Source organism: Apodemus sylvaticus, chromosome X, assembly GCF_947179515.1.
Source record: "Apodemus sylvaticus chromosome X, mApoSyl1.1, whole genome shotgun sequence".
Lineage (NCBI taxonomy): Eukaryota > Metazoa > Chordata > Mammalia > Rodentia > Muridae > Apodemus > Apodemus sylvaticus.
The window spans coordinates 29229061-29251350 of record NC_067495.1 but is presented as its reverse complement, the minus strand read 5'-3'; the positions used below and the strand labels follow the sequence as shown (position 1 = coordinate 29251350).

At 41.6% G+C, this 22290-nt stretch overlaps 1 protein-coding gene across 7 annotated transcripts in view; it reads right to left on the bottom strand.

Moving 5' to 3' along the window:
* The window catches only part of Reps2 (RALBP1 associated Eps domain containing 2), a 244272-nt gene extending 232131 nt beyond the window's left edge, over positions 1–12141 (bottom strand). For all 7 annotated transcript variants that reach the window (XM_052171138.1, XM_052171143.1, XM_052171141.1 and 4 more), the window contains exon 1: positions 11768–12141. In XM_052171138.1, the coding sequence (XP_052027098.1) occupies positions 11768–12001 (234 nt within the window). In that variant the 5' untranslated portion in view covers positions 12002–12141. The remainder of the gene's footprint in view (positions 1–11767) is intronic.
* Between the last annotated feature and the right edge of the window lie 10149 nt (positions 12142–22290).

The following is a 22290-nucleotide window of genomic DNA, read 5'->3' as shown; positions in this document are numbered from 1 at the left end:
TTAAAGAGGAAAAAAGAAATAATTCCAATGATAAACTCAAAAGATACAGCATACCAAATGCTTCTAAGAGCAAAAAGCTGTCGGTCTATTGACATCTGTTTTTCACAAAGCCGACTCTGAACTAAGAAGAGACAAAGAGATTATTGTGTTAAACATGTCCTTTTGAAAGTATCTGGGACAAACATTATTTCAAAAAGACTCCCTTTAAATACAATTTTTGCAATGTAGGGGATTGAATCCAGAACCTCACACATTAGACAAATCCTCTACCATTGAGCTATTATTCCCAATCTTTTAAAATATTATTTTTAACATTTGAAACAGTTTCCCTACATTGTTCAGGATAACCTAACAAACGGGAGCTTTGAATTTACCATCCTTCTGCCTCAACACCCCAAGTAACAAGATTATATCTGCACTGCCAGGCGTCAGTTAATAAACAACTTTTAATAGCTGGCACTTATGGGCTTACTTCAGTTGCTCAGAAACCCACCCAGGTGAAACCCCAAGGAGATGGAACCAAACTATTTCTCTCTAAAATGCTACAAACGGATTAAATCAAAACAAACCTCTCCTACTAGTTTAATGTTAGGAGCCTCTCCTGGTCCTGAATTACCTACAGGTGTAGAATAACAGTTCTCAACCTGTGAGTTGCAATCCCTTTGGGGAGGGTTTGCATATCAGATATCCTGTATATCATATACTTACATTATGATTCATAGAAGTAACAAAATTACAGGTATAAAGTAGCAACAAAAATAATTTTATGGTTGGGGTCACCACAATATGAGTAACTGTATTAAAGGGTCATAGCATGAGGAAGGGTAAGAAGCACTGATATAGACGATAGCTGAATTTGTCAAACCTTTCAGAATGACATTTGCCTTCGAGTTTGTCAGAGCTAAGGGCTCTCACGTAGAGTGTACAGAAAAATAGGCCCAGCAAGCAGCTGGCACCTGCTCCAGAGTGGCTCTCCACAATCTGTCCTAACTCTTCTGACCAGCACAACTCAGAGATGAGACTGCAGCAGCTGGCAGGTATTTGAGGCGGCAGCTGAGCATGCGTCCACTCTGGGCTTTCTGGAGGAGAACCTGGAAGCAGGAGGACCATGGCATCCTTACAGAACCTCAGTCCCAACTGGAACACAGATGAATTAGGAAGAACAGGTATTTCTACTCCTAACACCTTGCAACTCTTCAGAGCAAGGCCTCTTAACTATTTTTGCAACACACACACAAAAATTATTTAAAAGCAGTATTTTTGTAACGTTTGCCCCAGATACTTTCACATTGTGGTTTGTGGATGACTTTTTAAAATAACGTTTTAAAGGCATAAAACACATAAGACTATAAAACTATACTGAAATATAAGCCATCAAAACAATAAAAACCAAGTATATGGTAGAAACATTTTTACCACAATGAATAATAACAGCCAATGTCTAATATACAGTAATCCATCCTTAATATATCTCTAATAAAAAATCTTAAAAAAATCTTTTTGTTTTTGTGGGACAAGGTCTAACTGTGTCAGTTCTCAAACTCATGGCCATTCCCTGCCTCAGCCTTCTAAGTGCTCGTAAAATATGCGAGCCACAAAACATAGCTAAACATCCTATTTCTGTAAAGATGGTGGTGTTATTGTGACAGGTTGGCCATATACATAGAGAAATGCTCAATTTCAGCTGGGGAGGCTAATAAAAATAAAGATATGGGAACTTACCAGGCAGAGTGGGACAAACCTATGATCTGAGCCCTTGAGACTTTGAGGCAGGAGAATTACCTTAACTTTGAGTCTAACCTAAGCTACAGAGACAGTACCAGGCGACCAGGGATCCATACAGTCAGTCAAAACAACATAGCAAGACTGTCTCAAAATATGTATTATTTTCAACAAATTGAAAAAATCCTGGTATTGGACCCAGGGTTTTGCTTTGTAATTTTTTACAGAGGTCAGACCTGCCTCTCACACATGAGGAAAATACTCAACCCCTAAGTTACATTCTGAGTAGCAACATATATTTTTCTTCTTTTCCTTCCTCCTTTGAATTAAGAGGGAAAACAAATTACCGAAAGAGTAAAGTGGAAAATATCTAGGAAGATGGACTAGCCAGTTCTACTTAGGATAAAAAATAATTATTCATGAAAACCAGTGGAGTACTCACAAGAGGAGTTCATTACCAGCCTGGGTTACACTAGATCTTGTGGGGGGGGGGGGGAATCAACCGACCTACCTTCCTTCCTTTCTTTTTGTGAGACAGGGTTTCTCTGTGTGGTCCTGATTGTCCTGGAGCTCAGTACGTAGACCAGCTTAGCCACTAACTCAGAGATCCACCTGCCTCTGCCTCCTCAGTGCTTGAATTAAAGGTGTGTGCCACTATACCTGGCAGAGTTTTCTGGGTGGTGGCTGTTTTGTTTTGTTTTTAAGAAAGGATAAATTCTAAATCACTTACTAAACAGTATGTGTGTGTTTGTGTGTCTGTGTTTGAGGTAGCCTCAAAAAGCTAGCCAGGCTGAGGATCTTGGAACATGCCTGAAATCCTAACTTTTGGGAAGCTAAGGGGAAAGGACTATAAATGTGAATAGAGCCTAAGCCACAAAGGCCAGCCTAGGCTACACTGGGAAACCCTGGCTCAAAAAAAATGTTATTTCTTAATAAAAAACTAATCACAGAAATAGTGTTCTGTTTCAGACAAAACATAGAAAGCAGGCATAATACAAAGACCTTAAGGTATCCCCCCAAACAATTCTCACTTCCTATCTTTAGCATTTTCCCTGAATACTAACAGGACCTGTGGCCTGCTTCTAGCCAATAGAAGGTGACAGGACATCATTTATCTCACTGGCTGGAGAGACAGTCCCCTGCTAGCCTTGAAGAAGCAAACAGCTGTGCTGCAAATTGCAGAAAGAAAAGGCCATGTCAGTGCTTTTGGGAAGCTCAGGGTCTTAGTCCTAAAATCATAAGCAGGCTTAGGATGTGGCTCAGTGGTGGGGCCTTACCTAGCAAGGACTGAAATAAATAAACGTCCAAAAGCACAAGCAACTGCATTCTACTAACAGCCACTGAAGGTTGGGTGTGAAGTTTCTAAGCTCCAGAGGCAATGCTGCCCAGCTGACACCTTGACTGACTGAAGCTTTAAGAAACCTCTAAGTAACTCCCACCTCATGGCAACTAGGGGAGAGTAAATGGGCGCCATCTTAAGGTGTTAACATTTGTGGCGATTCCATCAAGAGTAACAGATGGATTCTGCAGTTACCAACAGAGGGAGAGCCAACTGTTCCCACGTGCCAGGGGCTGTCCAAAGTCTAGAGGTCCCAGCTGCAGGAAGCCTCAGTCCAGGGGCTGTGCAAGAACAGAATTCAATAAGGAGAAACCATGAGGTACTTGAGTATAGAAAACTAGGATTTGAAGGTGTAGGAGCTAGAAAGGCACCAAACCATCTTATGGAAGTTTCAAATAATTGGCAACATAACCCAAGATTACCTCAAAACCAATTTCCTATGGCCATAAAGCAGGCCAGTCCCAAATCAGGAGTGTAAAACTAGGCCAGTTTTCAAAGCTGTCTGTCTTTTATGTCTGGACTTCAGCTGGTTACTTTTCAATCCCCCTATTGCTTTCTCCAAGTATTCTCTTTTTGTCTATTTATTAAGTTTTTAAGCTACCATAAGGTGATAAGCTTCCCTACTGCCTTTTCATAGATCCATATCAAAGTGCTTTGTTCTTCTCATCCCCTTTCCCCAATGTCCTCTCTGTTGCTACTGCCCACTGCCCACCTATGGGCCCCTGTTCCCCCGGATTATATGTATTCTACTACTCCCAGTCCCTTAATATCCCCTTTCCTTCCCTTTCATGATTTCTTTTCTAGTTTCATATCTCAACCCTCCCCCTCTCTCTCACACACACCAAAAAAATCTAGATTCTGCAGAAAAAAATGTATTTTCTCATGTATTTTCTTTCTCAATCTGGCATATTTCTCTCACCATACTGATTTCCAGTTCCGTTCATTTTCCTGCAAATGTCACAATTTCCCTTCTCATTATAGCTACATAAGATACAATTCCATTGTGCATATATACCACATGTTCTTTGTTCATTCATCTGTAGGAGGGCCACCTGGGCTGGTCTCAGATCATGGCGATTGTGAACAGTACAGCAGTAAACAAGGATGTGCAATTAGCTCTGTGGTATTCTGACTTAAGTGTTCTCTGCTTCTATGTCCCCCGACTATTACAAATCAGTTCTCAAGCACCATATTACCCCACAGCCAATAGCTTGATGTAGGAAAGCACTGTCAGTCTTAGCATTTAACCACAGGCTATTATTATGTATGTACCTCTCCTCCATATCTTAAAGCACTGCATGCCCCAATCTCCACCTGCCCACTCCCACGTTCATTTCCTGAAGATAAAACCTATCAAATATATGTCTGAGACTTGACTTACAATAATAGGAAGAAGGGGACTGAAGACAGAACGATAGATTAAGAGGAGGACTACTACATTATGGCATCTATTTCTTTGACATTTTGTGGGCTTTGTTGTTGTTTGGGGTGGTGTGTATCTGCTGACACCGATTTGGCAAAAGGTTGTGCAGCAAAAAAAGAAACAAAGAACAAAAAGGAAAAGATGTAGCCCAGGCTGGCCTGAAACTCCTAATCCTCCGGCCTCTAATCCTTTTCAGCATTTGCCTACTAGCATGCACTACCACCACCAGCAAGCTTCTGTGTTTTTAAAAAGGTGGCATACGCAATGGAATCTTATTCAGCGGTTAAAAAAGAAATAAAAATTTCAGGTAAATGGATATAACTGGAAAGTACTATATACTAAGTGAGGTAACCCAGACCCAGAAAGACAAATGTTGTGTATTCTTTCTTATATGTGGATCTTAACTCCAAAACTTTAGATCTGAGCCAAAAAAAAAAAAAAAATAGGAAGGGGATGTAGGAAGAAGCTCTATATAGGGGGATAGTAGGACACAGTTGCTATGAAAGGAGAAAAGAGAGAAATGGGGGGAGTCTTTAGGGAGGGAAGAAGGACAGTAATACAGAGGGAAAGGAGACAGGAGAGATAAATAACACTAAGGATATTTTTCAAAAAACCATAAGGAAACATTTTATAAGCTTACTTAAAATATATACCTTAATATAGATACATGTGTATATAGATACACACAAACACACAGAAAAAGAAATAGGTAAGGACAGACAAAGACAGAGAGAGAGAACATCGGGGTGGAGTTGAATTACATGGACTGATGGTGCTCCCTGCAAGAGCCATAGACCATCTTTAAAACCTCCAGTATCGGGCAGGAAAACCCTCTCTTCTAGTTGTGGGCCAAGGGAATCCAAGAGACTCACTAAACAGTAGAATCCACTGCTCTTCCCATTGCTGAATACAAGAGCTGGAGCTGACCAGAAAGCCTCACCTCCCAAGCCAGGACTAGCTTTTATAGTATCAGAAGGTGCTAGGAAGCTGCCAAGGGAGGAAAAAAAATCAATAGTCCTAGCCAGCTATAAAGCCTCTGAACTACAACAACAATAACCTGACCAGCAAGATTTCACCAATGATCCAATAACAGACCTTTATCTTGGTGGCAAGAGCTGTCTAATTGGAGTTAAGGAATGCACAATATGAAGAAGGGTTTCTTGTCTAGAACCGGTCTGCTACTGTATAACAACCGTCCATGGCTGGAAAGGCCACACAGATCCTAGAGGACAATCTACTACTGCCATTTTCCTAAACCAATAGAATTTCTAGCTAATTCTAAATACTTACCCCTATGCCTACAGATATGTGTAGCTCTCACACCTCAGCAAAGCAGCTTCTTATGAAAGAAGACAGAATATATACTACAGAAATTCACAACTGGTCAAAATGCAGAAAGTAAATGACCACAAGGTGCCAGCTCCATTTGGTGTAACTGTAACACAACTCCTACACCTAAAGCTCAAGGAAAATTGAGGAAGAGCCAATGAATGAACAGACAGACAGACAGAGAGCAAGAGAATCAGGACACCTGCTGACAGACTTTCTTCTATATGAGAGGGGAACTGCACTGATGAAATCTCAAGATTTTGATTGTATAAACAAGACCAACATAATGACAACAACAATTGACATTCCAATGTGGATGGCAGAAATTCCACAAGGCCCTACTACTAGATGAAGAACTACAGGCAAGTAATGGCTGCTGTGAGAGCAAAGTGAGAGCCTGTGTGTGTGTGTGTGTGTGTGTGTGTGTGTGTGTATGGAGAGGGAGAGAAAGAGAGATAGAGAGAGAGAGAGAGAGAGAGAGAGAGAGAGATGTATGAATTTGAATTTTTGAAAACTGTGTTAATCAACTTTGGGAAAAACTACCCCAGTTTGCCATGTTGAGTTGCCATTGCACAGAAATTAACAGCCATACTGATTTAGAAATGTTAAATTTAGTTTTTTTTAACACTTGTGTAAGGGTAATATACTGTATTAAAAATATAAGGTCTTATCTGTGTGGATTTGATTACAGAAGCTAATAAAATATTCTCTAACAGAAAAAAGAAAGTCCATGTAAACCTAGTTAGATTAAAAGACCACCGGAACACACTCACAAATGACAGTGTACATTGTATGTAAATAGAATGGGGTATTTTTTGATGTTCATGTATTTGGAACAATCCCTAGTCATGTGACATTGTACATAAATCAAGAAGGTCACCTACTTTCCTTTGGCATAAAGATTTCCACAATATCATGATGACTCACTGTCAGCGTGGGTAATAAAGTTTTCAAAAGGAAGCAAATGAACTGACGGGACGTATGTCAACAAGGACAAATGCCAAAAAAAATATAACAATGAGAGGAAAAACAAGTTGCAGAAGGTTATGTAAAATAAAATGTCTCATTTTAAACTAACATAACATGTAAAATGTTTTGTTTTAGTGACTATATATATATATATATATATAAAACAAAAGTAGAAAATAATTTTTAAAAGTCATACATACTGAGGTATTGTCTCACTATGCAGACCAATTTGTTTTCCAACTTGCTATTTTTTCCTGCCTCAGCTTCCCCAGAGCTGGGATTTTAGGCATGCCTCCCACTGGGCCATAACTCAAATATCCTTCTAACCAGACACTGCCTTGAATCTGGTACTTACTGTATCTGCTGGCATCTATTCTCTTTTAGAAAGATAAACTTGGCATGGTAGTACATGCTTGTATCCCCAGAACCTGGGAAGTAGAGGGAGGATTAGGAGTTGAAAGTTATCTTCATCTACATGGCGAGTTTGAGACGAGCCCAGCCTACATAAGATCTTGTCTCAAAAAACAGAAACAAAAAAAAAAACCCACCACTTCTAAACAGTATTATAACATCATTGTGGTTTAGTACATTCCCCTCTCATCCCCTCAAGTATGTGTTACAGTGACACACAATTGTAACTCCAGAGCTCCAGAGGCTGAGACAAGCTAAAGGGAAGTCAGGGGTAGCTACTAGTAGTGTCTCAAAAAAAAAAAAATATATATATATGCTATAAAATGACATGATCTAAAGAATGAAAAGTAATAAATTGTTTCATTTACATTTTAAAGGTTTAATTTTAATATAAATTATGTGTCTATGTGGGGGGTGCTCATTAATACAATACCCACAGAAGCCAAAAATAACATGAGATCTAATGGAGCTGGAGTTACAGAGAGTCATAAGCCACTCAATACGGGTGCTGGAACTCAACTTACCTGCTGAAACAGCTGTGCAGTCTCTCACTTACATTCTAAAAGAATAGTTCTGGCTAACTATGAACCACAACAACAACCAACATGACACGATAACCCCAAAGGTGAAAGTAGTGATATTTGTACCTTGGAGGGAACCAAAACAAGTCTCTAATTGAACTTAAGGCGCACTCAACAAGAAGGATATCATGCCTGGTCCTGGAAACCTAACAGGCTAAATACCCAGGGTTAGTGCAGTTATGTATCTTAGATGAAAGCCTGCAACCACAACTTTACTAAACCAGCATAATGCCTAACGACATCCTAAATGTTTGTCCTTATACTCATGGATAAGTATAGTTCTCACCCATCATCAAAGAAACCTCTCTTTGCAACAGAAAGAGACCATTACAGAAATCCACAACCAATCAAAATGCAGAGTTGTGAAAACCAGCCCCAACGGATCTATCCACAAAACATCCTCATGCCTAACACTTGGAGATCACTGTAGAAGTGGGAGTAGGAAGACTGTAAGAGCCAGGGGATCAGGGAGTTAGCTGTGAGACCGTGTCTCCTAGGACTCTCAGAAGCTACACCAAGAAAGTCTCAACAACATGGCTGTCCAAACACAAGCTGAACAAAGACAAAAATAGACATGCTAACACGGGGAGGGGGGGGGCGCCTTGGGGCCTAAAGGCTATACACAGAACAACAGCAACTGAGAGATTCTGAGAGTGGAAGAATTAGCTTTCCCCTGAGAAGAGCACACCAACTGGCTATCTAATACCAAATGGTCAGCCCTGAACACATATACATACAAGTAACAGTATACAGACCAAGAGGGTTAGATTTAGGAAGATATGTGTATGGAAGATATATGTATATGCATGTAACAATAATGAATTTAAAAAGAGGGCATAAAAAAAGAGGGCATAAATTTAAGTGAGAACAAGGAGTAGTGTATGTGAGGGTTTGAAAGTAGGAAAAGGAAGGGGGGAAATAATGTAAAAAGCAGAGAAATTATATTATCTACAAAGGAAAATAATTTAAAAATTAAATAAATAGTTCTGGCTAACAATCTCATAACAGGAAAAAGTTTTCCTGATAAGGATTTTGTTGGTTTCCTTTTACCTGTGGATCTCCTTAATGATTAAGGAGTTTCTTCAAAGATATTTTTCATTTTCAAATAAGTGGCTTGTGGTGGCACACATCTGTAATCCCATCACTGGGGCAGTAGTGACCGGAATTCAAGGTCAACATTTGCTACATAGAGAGTTTGAGGCCAGCTTGAGACAGAAGGGACCGTAAATTGAAATTTTTAATGACTTCTCAAAGATGAGATTGTGTCCAGAGATTTTAAAAACATCCCTACTGAGCAAAAGAGTTGGCTCCGTGGTTAAGAGCACTTGCTGCCCCTGCAGAGGACCAGAGTTCAATTCCCACCATTCGCATTGCAGTTCACAACTATTTGTAACTGCAGATCCCAGGGAATCAGATGCCCTTTTATGACCCTGGCATATACCAGGCATACACAGGAAAAACTCTTATATGTACAAAATAATAAATCTAATATAAAATAAACCTACTTCTCACAGCCAGGATGTGCTTCTTTGCCTTAATCCATTATCTGATGATCAGATATTACTTATTGGGATTTTCCCCGATTTAATGGTTTCTCTTGATGTTAAACAATATTTTATAACCAATATTGATGTCTAAGAATGGCCTATAATTGGATCTCTGTGAGTTCATAGATAATAATAATCATTTTGAAGACAAAGTCTCATTTTCCCAGACAGACCATAAATGTCTGAGGGTGACCTAGAACTTGTGACCCTTCTGCCTCTCCTTCCAGAGTGCTGAGATTACAGGTATGTGCCATGATGTCTGATTTTGTGCAGTGATGGGGACTAAATCCAGTCTTCCATGCATGCTAGGCAAGCATTCTTACCAACTGTGCGAAATCTCCAGTCCGACATTACAGTCATCTGAATCGTGTGCTTATTAAGAGGAAAACCTGGCCGTTAACCATAGAAACTACCAGGTCTGGTTACTGTGTCCATGATTTGAGCAGTTATACCTGTTGGGCCACTTAAAACTGAACTTGCAGGTTTCAGTTTAGAAGGGAAAGGGGGAAATTTTCTACATTTGTTTTAAAATAGCTAATACACTAATGAGGTAGAACAAATGCAGTCAGACAGAGCACACGCACACCACCAAAGTGGTGGATGAAAGTTTGATGGCCACTAGATCCCAACTTTGACTACCCTTCCCAATTCAGGGTAACTTTAAACGTTAATTGTTACCTGTACCCAGAGTAATGGATCATTCTAATTTGTTATGGTAAAGGGGCTGTGTTTTATCTCTCTGGGCTGAGTAGTAAGGGAACATAAAGCCCCTTTTGGTCATATCTAAAATAATATTTTGCATGCAGTTTTCCCATCTAAGTCTCTGTACCTTAGGTTCTTGGGAAATTATATGTTCTTCAAGAGAGCATCAGCTATCACACAGGAAAGCCCCCTCTCCAATTCCTGGAGAAACCTTAACCAATTTTCATATGCCCCTTTCTCTTATCACACTTGATATATTACTAACCACAAATTAATCCCGGCCAGATGTACAGCGCAATTATTTGGTGCCTTGCCTCAGACACTTTAATAAATGTATTATGCTCAGCAGTACCCTGAGGTCCTTGCAATAGCTAGTCTGTTTCAGAACACCGACTTCCTTATCACCCTGTGCAACTCAACTGCTTAGCAACTGTGGCAGAACTATCTTCTTATCACGGAATTCTACAGGAACAAACAGCCCTGCTAAATTCTATGAATACTAATCATGTTCAGCAAGCCTCATTTAGAAAATGTGAACCAAGTGGCTAAAATGGTGCTCATAAACATATGAGCATGTATGTATGCTCCAGCAGTAGAAAACAGTCTTTGAGTGCCAGAAAGAAAGAAAGAAAGAAAGAAAGAAAGAAAGAAAGAAAGAAAGAAAGAAAGAAAGAAAGAAAGAAAGAAAGAACTTCACAAAGGCAAAGAAAGATAGGGCACGGGAGCCATAAACCCTTCAGTACCCCTAGGAACTACATTTTAAAGCATTTGCTCATCACTGTAAATATTCAATTGTTGTTAATAACTTTCACACTATTGCTTTTTAAGTCAAGGTTCATATTTAGGGCTTGATATTAACAATATTCTCCTCCATTTACTGCTGGTAACATCAAACAACGGACAAAAGGCTTACCAAGCAATCTTTCTCCAAGCTTCAAGGAAAGCACAAAACCAAAACAGCACCTGCTGTGAATCATTCCTCCTCCTTTCCAGGTATGGGGCAGACAGAAGCTATGACACCCTTTGTTTCGTAACTCCATGTCAAAGTCAAGTGACAATAAGATGGGAAACTACAGCTGTAGACTTCTGAATCCACCCCTGGACCCAAATGGGGAACTTACTTTGGACTCGATCAATGTTCTTGTCTTGTAGCCCTGGGTCCCCTGTTCTACAACTGGGCATTAAGGTTTTCCAGTTCTATACTAATAATCAGAAATATGTTAGTGAACAAATATATGTAGCAGATATGTACATATCCCAAGTATAAAGAAAGGATAACATGTAGTTGTAGGCCCAGAGCCTACAGACACACATGTACACACCCTTCAAGTTCAAATCCCAGCAAGGCACCCCAAGAGTGTAGTCAATAAAGGGAGGGGCAGGAGCAAGGAACAGAGGTTAAAGCAGACAGCAGCCAAAACAAACATCACTTTCAGAACAGGGCAAACTTTGGGTCTAGGAGACTGTAGAACCTCCAGAAATGATAGGGGTGTCAGACTTTCTCAGGGGACGAAGAGCACAGCCAAGCACTAGGCTAGGAGCAAATGAGCTGCAGAGGAGGCTGATGTCCCTGGGGACAAGGGCGTCGCCGCCATCCTCGGCTGCAAAGCCCCCCCCCCTTTTTTTTTTTTTGTCGTCCTGGCCACCGCCCTCCAGATCCCTGGGAATAGTCGTTGTTGCCCCATTCTTCCCATAGACACTGCCCCCACAGACCGGTGAGAGATAAAAGAGCGCAGAGGCATACCTGGTGCAATGTCTCCGGTGGCAGCTGCGACGCTCGAAACAGATCAGCTACCGGACCAGCAGCCGCCGTGGCAGTGCTGGGGGCGACCCTGGTAGCCTCGGGGAGGCCAGGTCCGGGGACCCCACTTGCAGCGCCCACACAGCGCGCGAAGAGCTCAGAGTAGCACTGCTGCTCGCTATCGCTCAGCAGCAACGGCGGCCCGGCGCCGCAGCCTCCGCCCGCCGCCACTTCCATAGGGCCTTCTGTAGGGTCCGAGCCAAGTGCCTTCCCCGGTCGAGGTGCTGGTGTGTCTCTGCCAGGGCCACCACCACTGCCTCGGCCTCCGAAGCCGCCGCCCCCACGCCCCGCAGCTGCAGCGCCGCCGCTTCCTCCAAGAGAGCGCCGGCCCCGCCCCCCGGGCTTGAATGTTGTGCCTCTGCTGCGCGGCACATGGAGACAGGCGTGGCGCTGACCAATCACAACCCAGAATCCTACCTGGGCCCCTCCCCCAAAGCCCGTCCCGCTCCGCCCCATCGCCAGGTAAAGAACTCAACTCTGCCCGCCATCCTCCCAAGCCTTTCACCTGCTCTGCAGGCGAGGCCAGGTAGGGAGAGCAGCTGCAAACGCCCTCCAAGCCCATCTTGAGGGGGCATCTTGGGCTCTCCACCCTGCCTGGCAAGGGAGCATCTGGACACACACACACACAAGAAAGACAGCCTTTCAGGAGATGGGAAAAACTGAGATGTTGTCTCATTAGGAGTCTCCAATTAGAAAAGAGACCAGTAACAAAAAGTTAGATTTCCCTTCCTCTAAAATAGTACCACCTATGTCCTGAACAGCGGGGGGGGGGGGGGGGGGCGGGGAGGGAAGAAAAACAGAAATGTTCTTAAGAATGGGGTCCCAGCACCACCCCAGAGATGATGGGGTTTCTCACTTTCTCAGGTATGACTGGGATCTGGATTTGCACCTTACTGAGAAGTGCCAGAAGGAACTCTTAAGTCCTTGAAGAAAGAAGTGGGAAAGGTGTTTTGGGGTTTTGTTTGTTTGTTTGTTGTTTGTGAGTTCCATTCTGCGCCAGTGCTCTACTGAAATCTGGGAAATAGTTGGTGTAAGACGCTATCTGGAAAATTTATGCTTCTTAAGTCCTAAAAGTACTGACCTCTGTAACACAGAGTCCTCACTTTCTGGAAAGATTTTTTTTTTAAGGCAAGGTCTTTTCTTAAGACATCTGGCTCAGAAAACACTTCTTTTGGCAGGAAAACAACAGCTTTTTAAATTTTGCCCAAAATTTATTTGTCCAAGTTCCTACCAAAAAAGTCAACTCTAGCACTCAGAACTTTAAAACCTAGTGTGTGTGTGTGTGTGTGTGTGTGTGTGTGTGTGTGTTCAAATGGGCTTCTTCCCTGATGGTTATTGCTCTAGCCAAACCTCTGTGAAGAGAAGGTCTATGCTAACTGTGGTGGTTCATGTTTGTAACCTTAACACTAGGAGGCTGGGGCAGGGGAATCACCAAAATTTTGCATCTACTCTAGGTACACAGTGAATTCCAATTTAGCCTGCAAAAAGGAAAAAAAAAGTCCACAAATAATATACTAGAAGAAAAAGGTCTGCCCCACAACAGCAGTGAAAATGTCAATATAAGTCTTGTCTAAGAATTTCATGAATTCATTGTTTCTAATGGCTGAATAGTACTCCATTGTGTAGATATACCACATTTTTTGCATCCACTCTTCTGTTGAGGGATACCTGGGTTCTTTCCAGCATCTGGCAATTATAAATAGGGCTGCTATGAACATAGTAGAGCATGTATCCTTATTACATGGTGGGGAATCCTCTGGGTATATGCCCAGGAGTGGTATAGCAGGATCTTCTGGAAGTGAGGTGCCCAGTTTTCGGAGGAACCGCCAGATTGATTTCCAGAGTGGTTGTGCCAATTTGCAACCCCACCAGCAGTGGAGGAGAGTTCCTCTTTCTCCACACCCTCTCCAACACCTGCTGTCTCCTGAATTTTTAATCTTAGCCATTCTTACTGGTGTAAGATGAAATCTCAGGGTTGTTTTGATTTGCATTTCCCTAATGACTAATGAAGTTGAGCATTTTTTAAGATGCTTCTCAGTCATCTGAAGTTCTTCAGGTGAGAATTCTTTATTTAACTCTGTACCCCATTTTTAATAGGGTTGTTCGGTTTTCTGGAGTCTAACTTCTTGAGTTCTTTATATATATTGGATATTAGCCCTCTATCTGATGTAGGATTGGTGAAGATCTTTTCCCAATTTGTTGGTTGCCGATTTGTCCTCTTGGTGAGGTAACCCAGACTCAAAAGGTGAATCATGGTATGCACTCACTAATAAGTGGATATTAACCTAGAAAACTGGAATACCCAAAACATAATCCACACATCAAATGAGGTACAAGAAGAAAGGAGGAGTGTCCCCTGGTTCTGGAAAGACTCAGTGAAGCAGTATTCAGCAAAACCAGAACGGGGAAGTGGGAAGGGGTGGGTGGGAGGACAGGGGAAGAGAAGGGGGCTTATGGGACTTTCGGGGAATGGGGGGCTAGAAAAGGGGAAATCATTTGAAATGTAAATAAATTATATCGAATAAAAAAGTCTTGTATATTTGTATTTTTTTCCAAAAGAAAAATATCTGTTTTTATTTTTTAAGACAGGGTCTCTCTACATAGCCCTGGCTGTCCTGGAACTCACTATGGAAACCAGGCTGACCTCAGACTCATGGAGATCTGCCTGTTTCTGCCTCACAAGTGCTGGGATAAAAAGCATGTGCCACCACACTGGGCTTCAAAAGAAAAATCTTAAGTGCCATTGTTCTTGAGAAGAGTTGCACAAATGTGACCATTCTACATGCATGCCTCACTGCAAGACACTAGTCAAAGAGGGGAAAACTCTTCGTGGTTAAACACAAATTAAAGGACCTGTTAGACCTGGACCTGATGGCACATACCTTTGTAAACCCAGAACTCATGATACAGAAGCAAAAGGATCTCTGTGAGTTTGAGACCATCCTGGACTACGAAGTGAGTCTCATGCCATCCAGAGCTACATAGTGAAACTCTGTCTTTAAAAATAATGGAGAGAAAGAAATATATGTGTGTGTGTATTCAGATTATATATATTAATAAATATATATATGAATGAATGAGAGAGGGGGGTATATTCCATCCCAAATAGTTTTATTTTTATTAAAAGTGTGAAGCAGGCTGGGCGGTGGTGGCGCACACCTGTAATCCCAGCACTTGGGAGGCAGAGGCAGGTGTATTTCTGAGTTCGAGGCCACCCTGGTCTACAGAGTGAGTTCCAGGACAGCCAGGGCTACACAGAGAAACCCTGTCTCGAAAAAACCCACCCCCCCCCAAAAAAAAGCGTGAAGCAGGCAGATGTAGCAAATACATCTTTGGTAATCTTGGTACTCCAGAGGCAGACCACTACAGAGAAGACCCATTTCAAGAACAGTAACAACACAAAAAAGCAAAAACTGAAGACAAGAAATACTATCCCTATCAATGATAACAAACACACTTTGATATTATAGTCAACCAAAATAAGGACCAATGGAAGGAAGAGAAAAGAAGGAAGAAGTCAAAAGATGGGGAAGCAGACAAGGAAAGGGGAAGAAAGAGATGGAGGAAAGAAAAAATGTGTCAACCTCAATTATAGCCAGAGTTATACTTCCCTTTTGGACTCTGGAGAAATAAAATACAGAAGATTGACGATGGGGACATGACTCAGTAGCACAGCATTTGCCCAGCATGTGCCAAGCACAAGAAAAGATGTAGCCCAAACATGCTAGCAGCTAAGTTAGACAAACTAGACAAATAGACAAAAAACTGTGCCCGTCCATAAAGGACTTTCATATATGCATGTGTGTCCACTCCTGGAATAAAATCTCCATGCTTCTTTTGTTCACAAAGGCAGTGTTTTGGATATAACTCATCTTACCCAGTAAAGTTCTTAGCATTTCAAGACTATTTTCTGTCCTGCCCTTGCCTGTCTTAGCTTTGTATTAACCAGGAGGTGAACCCAGGTTTGCTTACAAATGCAGAAAATTTCTCTTTTCAAAGCTTTCACTCCTCACTCCACATTTTGCTTCATGATTGCTGGGAGAGAAGACAGCAGCAGTGCACAAGAGATGAAGTAGAGAGACAGCAGAGACTGTCTAGCTCTAGAGAATCTCTACTTCAAAAGCTCATCACGCTTTCCGTGACAGTCATGCCTTCTCAGGAGCATAGAAGCCAGGACATAGGTTATTGTCTTCCTACTCTTCCAACTAGTCTTAGCTTTCCTGGAGAGTAGTTCCATAACAGAGAAGTCTGCTCGATGTGAGAGGCAACAAGCCTCACTTCCCCCAGGGACTCCTGCAAGAACAAATATAGGATATCATAGCCACTGATATTCTTCTAGTGGGATGATCTAAAAAATTTGACCATGTAAAGTACACACTATCTCATGTAAGCCTCATAGTAATTCTAAGGTAGATTAAGAAGATGACAGATAGACAGACAGACATCAGATGGATAGATGTTTGTGTCTTTGTTTGTGACAGGATCTCGTAGCACAGGCTGGCTTTGAACTCCTGCTCCTCCTGCCTCCACCTGCTCTGTACTGGGGTTACAGGCTCGCAACACCCCATCCAGTCAGGAAAACACTTTCTTGAGAGAAATGGCCTCACTTTAGATACCAGGCTGCCCTCGAGTCTGTGATCCTCCTGCTTCTACTTCTCAAATGCAAGGATTATAAGTGTGTCCCTGTTGTGGTCTAAATGAGAAAGGCCTCCCATAGGCTCACATATTTGAACACTTGGTTTCCTGCTGGTTGCACTGTTTGGAGAGGTGTAGGTGGCCTTGCTGGAGGAGGTGCGTCACTGGAGGCAGACTTTGAGTTATGAGCCTCACACCATTTGCAGTTCAGTCTGTATTTCATGGTTGTGGTTGAAGTTGTGAGCTCTCAGCTTCCTGCTCCTTCTGCCAGGCCTCCATTTGTCTTCATGTCTCCCACCATCATGGACACAGTCTTTCCCTCTAGAACCATAAGCCAAAATCAACTCTTTCTTTGGTATGTTGATTTTGGTCATGGTGACTTTAGAACAGCACCAGAGAAATAATACAGTCACTATGACCAACAGCAAGGCATTTTTAAAAAATATTTATTTATTATGATATGTAAATACACTGTAGCTGTCTTCAGACACTCCAGAAGAGAGCATCAGATCTCATTACAGATGGTTGTGATTGCTATGGATGCATGTGGTTTCTGGGATTTGAACTCAGGACCTTCAGAAGAGCAGTCAGTGCTCTTAACTGCTGAGCCATCTCTCCAGCCCCCAGAAAGGTGCTTTTATCGTCATTTGGCAGGTATGATTTGTCTGACTGGGTACCACATTTAGAGTTCACTTCCTTCATTACTCAAGCCAGTTCAATAAAGCTGACAAATATTTATCAAGCAGCAGATATTACAATGTGGATTATTACAATGTTGATATGTAGGAAGTCTCACATCTGTGCCTATCAATCTATAAGTAAAATAATCAACATTTATTGATAAGGCAGGAGGTGCTTACTGTGTGTGTGCTGGAGTCAACAACCTAGAAAAGGCAAGGATTAGCACAACAAACAAAACTAAATGAGACAATATGTAATTAAGTGCTAAATTGTGTACCCTGGGCTAAGTACTGTGGGAGTTTGGAAATTAGAAACAAGTCAATGAACCAGTGCTAACCCAAGAAGACTCAACAAGAGGATTGGTGTTTGCTGAGACTGAATGGAGCTGAGATGGGTAAGTGGATGGAACAGTGCGGGTGGGGAGAAAGGGTGGTCCTAGGAAAATTAAGCACACCAGAGACTCCTCCACAGCAAGAAGGCAATGAGGAAAAGCAAACTGGGTTAGACAGGTGAGCAGCCTCTGATGCAAGCCTCCACGATGCAGGAGAGATCCTGATCAACAAAGATCAGAAGGGGTCCAACGGTGGTAATAATTAACCTAGAAAACAACAAACTGAAAGGGGCACTTTAAAAAAGTTCTTACTAAGTGAATCATAGTGGCTCACGCCTGCAACCCCAACACTTGGCCAAAGCAGGCAGATCTTGTGAATTGTTTGATCTACATGAGGAGTTCTAGGCCAGTCAGTGCTACTCAATAGCAGTGGTAGCAGCGGTAGTAGTAATAGTAGTAGTAGTAGTGATATCTCTTCTAAAGGAAAAAAAAACTTTAATAATGGGTGGAAATTAATGGAGGGCTCAATTTTGACACCAAATAATCACTTATTTCATTTTAACTTTCTCTTGCTAATATTGAATTCAGGTAAATCTTTATCAGTATGAGAGGGAATTCTGTTTTACTGGCCACAATTTTTTTTCTCTCTGCTCACAAAGAAGAAATACTGAAGTACTACTGGCACCCCTCCTAACTCTCAGAAGTGAAAAGGTGGACAAGAAATGGATCTTACACTATTCCATCTCTGTGTCTCTCTCCTTCCCTCCCTCCCTCCCTCCCTCCCTCTCTCTGGCCCCCACTCCTGAATTCAAATGTTAATGAGAGAACATAGCTTGCTCCACTCCCTCCGCCTACCCCAGAATGCAAACATGTTTGAGAGCTCTGTTCCCAAATTCAGGACCTCTTGAAACTTCTCAGGTAGTAATGTGTTTTGTATAGTCTCTGAGGTAAGAAAGAACACAGATAGAGAAAATAAGAAGCTGGCTGATTGTGGTTACAGACTTAAAAGTCTTTGTCTCCAACCCAGTTCTAGCAATAAGGGAGCTAATAGGGTCTGCACAGATCCCTCCTAAATAGTTATTTGTATGGCACCATTATACCTTCCCAGGGAGAAATCACTGCAAGTAGTTAGAGAGCAATAAAAAAGTCTTTAGCAATAGCATACAACTGGCTATGGTTAAAGCCATCAGAAGAACCTATACAGAGTTCCCCCTCAGCTTCTGGAGGTTTGACCTATAATGTTGCATTCATACACATGCTTTTATCTGTGGGTTGCTTTTAGGTTCAGGCCCCACAAGTTCCACTTTGAACAATTAAACACATTTTACAGACACAGAAACTCCAAGGTTTTCTTGTTTGGACAAATGGGAAGATTTACAATGAAAACATAGTATCACAGTTATCTGAGACAAACCAGAGCTGCTTTTCCCAGACAGCTATTACCCAGGGTCACCCTGCCTACGCCTGACAAAATGAACCTCTTTCTGATAAGAGGAACAAGGCTTAATTATCTTATGTCACCAAGGGCTGTCTTCCCTGAACTAGAAAAGGCTAGTGCTCCCTTTGGGTAATTTACTTTTGTGCAACTTGGTGTTTTCTAAATAAGTTTATTGGTAAACATTTTATTATTTCCTTTTCCTTTTTCATTCTAAGCTCATAGGAAAGGGGAAGACTTGGAATTCTGGACCTCTCATGTGCCCTATAAGCTACTAATGACAATGGGATCATAAGTCACTGACTGTCATGCTATTATGGCTTCTTTTCCAAAGGATAATGTGTTAAAAGCTTGGTCCCCAGTGAGGCAGTATTGAGGTAGTTAAACTTTTAAGAGGATGAGTCCAGCTGGAAGGTCATTAGGCTCATGAATGGATTAATGCTCATCTTAAAGAATGAGCTGGCTCTTTCTTACCTTACTCCTACTCAATTTGTATGCTACCTCACAGGAGAGAGCATTAACAAATTTTGCCCTCCAAAACTAAAGCAGCTAAAAAAAGACTATCTCCTTGTTTGAGGTTTTGGTTTCTGTTTCATTGTTGTTGTTTCTTGGTTTGTTTTTCTTTGTTTTATTTTAGGTTTGGTGCTTGGTTTTGTTGTTGTTATTGTTGTTGTTGTTGTTGTTGTTGTTCTTCTTCTTCTTCTTCTTCTTCTTCTTCTTCTTCTTGAAATAGGTCCTCACCGTGTAGCCCAGGCTGTCCTCCAACTTGACACCCTTCTGGCTTCAGACATGCAGCACCATATACAGAGCCTGGCTTGGAAAAATGCTTACTTTAGTTATTCAGCACTTGAGTCATCACCGAGTTGAGCAGGGAGTGTGATTGGTTAAATGTACAGAATCAAATGTTCTACCAACTGCTCATGTTTCTGAAAAGGAAAGTGTTCACAGAACAAGTAAGGTTAAGCCAAATTACTATTAACAAACAACCAAATAGTCTCACAGGGTAACAAAACCAATTTTTTAATCTCATCACAGCCCAACATGACACTGTAGAAGGTTTTGTAAAGCTCATTCAAGAGCACTACTGGAACCTCCATTTCCTAAGACCTCAGGTACCTATGCTAAACCCCTTGCATCTAGTAACTGTAAAAAAAGAAGATGAGGAAGATGTTGCACAGCGGAGTTACTGGTTAACACAAAAGAGGCCCGGATCACTTCTCCCCACTTTCCACTGGCTAAAAACAAGGATTATAGCCATAGCAAAGGGATTTCAGGGAAATGTAGTCAAGCTGTGTAGCCAGGAATCAAAATGATCGGTTGGGTACTAACTAACCAGTTTCTTTCCTAATTACCATGGAGAAAATTTCAGACCTACAGTTAACACTGTTGGTTTACTGCCAAGGATCCCTGTACTAGGACAGTACCACTGGTGAGCAGTGTGCTAATGGCCCACAGCTACCCTCATTAAGCACTTACCTTTTAACAAACTGAAGCTCTTAAAATTTCCAGTCTCTGCAGAAGGAGTCCACAGGAAATGACTGATTTCCAGGAGTGGATACAATGCTAGCCTATAGACTGAAAGATCAATAAGGGGTGTATCAGGGGAGCATGTGGAATTATCGATGAAACAGTATTCGAGGTTGATTCTAAGACAGCTAAGGCTACATATACTGAAACCCTGTCTTGAGAAAAAAGTGGTGGGGTTGCAAGCTGGTACAACCACTCTGGAAATCAGTCTGGCGGTTCCTCAGAAAACTGGGCATGATACTACTGGAGGACCCTGTTATACCACTCCTGGGCATATACCCAGAAGATGCTCCAGCATGTAATAAGGGCACATGCTCTACTATGTTCACAGCAGTCATATTTATAATAGCCAGAGCTGGAAAGAACTCAGGGACTATGGACTACTACTCAGCTATTAAAAACAATGACTTCATGAAATTCTTAGGCAAGTAAGTGGGTGGAACTGGAAAATATCATCCTGAGTGAGGTAACCCAATCACAAAAGAACACACAGGGTATGTATGCACTCACTGATAAGCAGATAATAGCCAAGAAGCTTGGAATACCCAAGAAACAATTTACTTATTAAATGATGCCCAAGAAGAAGGAAAGGCCCCTGGTCCTGGAAAGGCTCAGTGCAGCAGTGTAGGGCAATACCAGGACAGGGAAGTGGGAAGGGGTGGATGGGGGAACAGGGGGAGGGAACAGGGCTTATGAGACTTTCAGGGTGGGGGGAACCAGGAAAGGGGAAATCATTTGAAATGTAAATAAAGAATATAGTTAATTTTTAAAAAGGAGAAAAAATTTATTCAAACTTAATGTTCTGTAGCACAAAATCCGCATAGAATCACTTCCAATACTTCACTTGATAGAGGTAATGACAATGTTGGGATTTTTTTCTTGTTTAATTCCTAAAACTCACAGCAGGCATTTCCCTCTCTGTTTACACACAAAAACAGGCTTAAGCTAGGTTAGAATTCTATTCACTCACTTATCTATGAGCATGACAAGGCAAACCTTGACCGTGGGAGGTGGAAGTAGGAAGATGTGTTTGTTTTGAGACACAGTCTCACTTTGTAACCCAGGCCAGCCTTCAAGTTATTATGATTCTCCTCTTAGCCAACCAAATGGCAAGATGTAAGCTGCCACACCCAGGTTAAAGCAGTGGGCATGCATTGGTAATGCTAGGGGGCTGGGGGAGGGGTAGTAGGTAAAAGAGGGTTCATTCTATTAGTCAAGTATTTTGTGGATTTCTAAAACTTCACATAATAAAAAGATTTTCAAGCCAGGCATAATGATTCATGCTTTTAATCCCAGCACTCAGAAGATAGCAGCCAGAAGACCTCTATGAGTCTGGGGCCAGCCTGGTCTACAATAGTGAGCTCTAGTCCAGCAAAGACTGCATGATGAGACCCTCTGTCAAAATATTTAAAAATAAAAAAATAGTCTGCTACTCATAAGGAAAACTTAGATATGGGCCCAATCAATATACAATGATCTTACGGGATATTTTTGCTTATTTGTTGGAAAACGTTTGAAATCTAAATAAAGAAAATATCCAATAAAAATTTAAACAACAACAACAAAGACTATGCCACAAAATACTATGGAAAAGAGTTATCAAGCACCTTCTCTTGCAGTCTCATTTGCTCATTCCAAGATGTGAGCCCTTACTGAGACTCCTGTATCGATATGGTTTTAGCTTGTTGTTGTTGTTGTTGTTGTTGTTGTTGAGCTATTTTATCTCCTTGTCTGTTTAAGATGTAGTTTCATTATGCAGCCTAGCCCGGTCCTCCTGCCTCAGTCTCTCAAGGGCAGAGATTAGAGGTGTGTACCACTGTCCTTGGCTCCCAATATGATTGTGCACTTTAATAATAC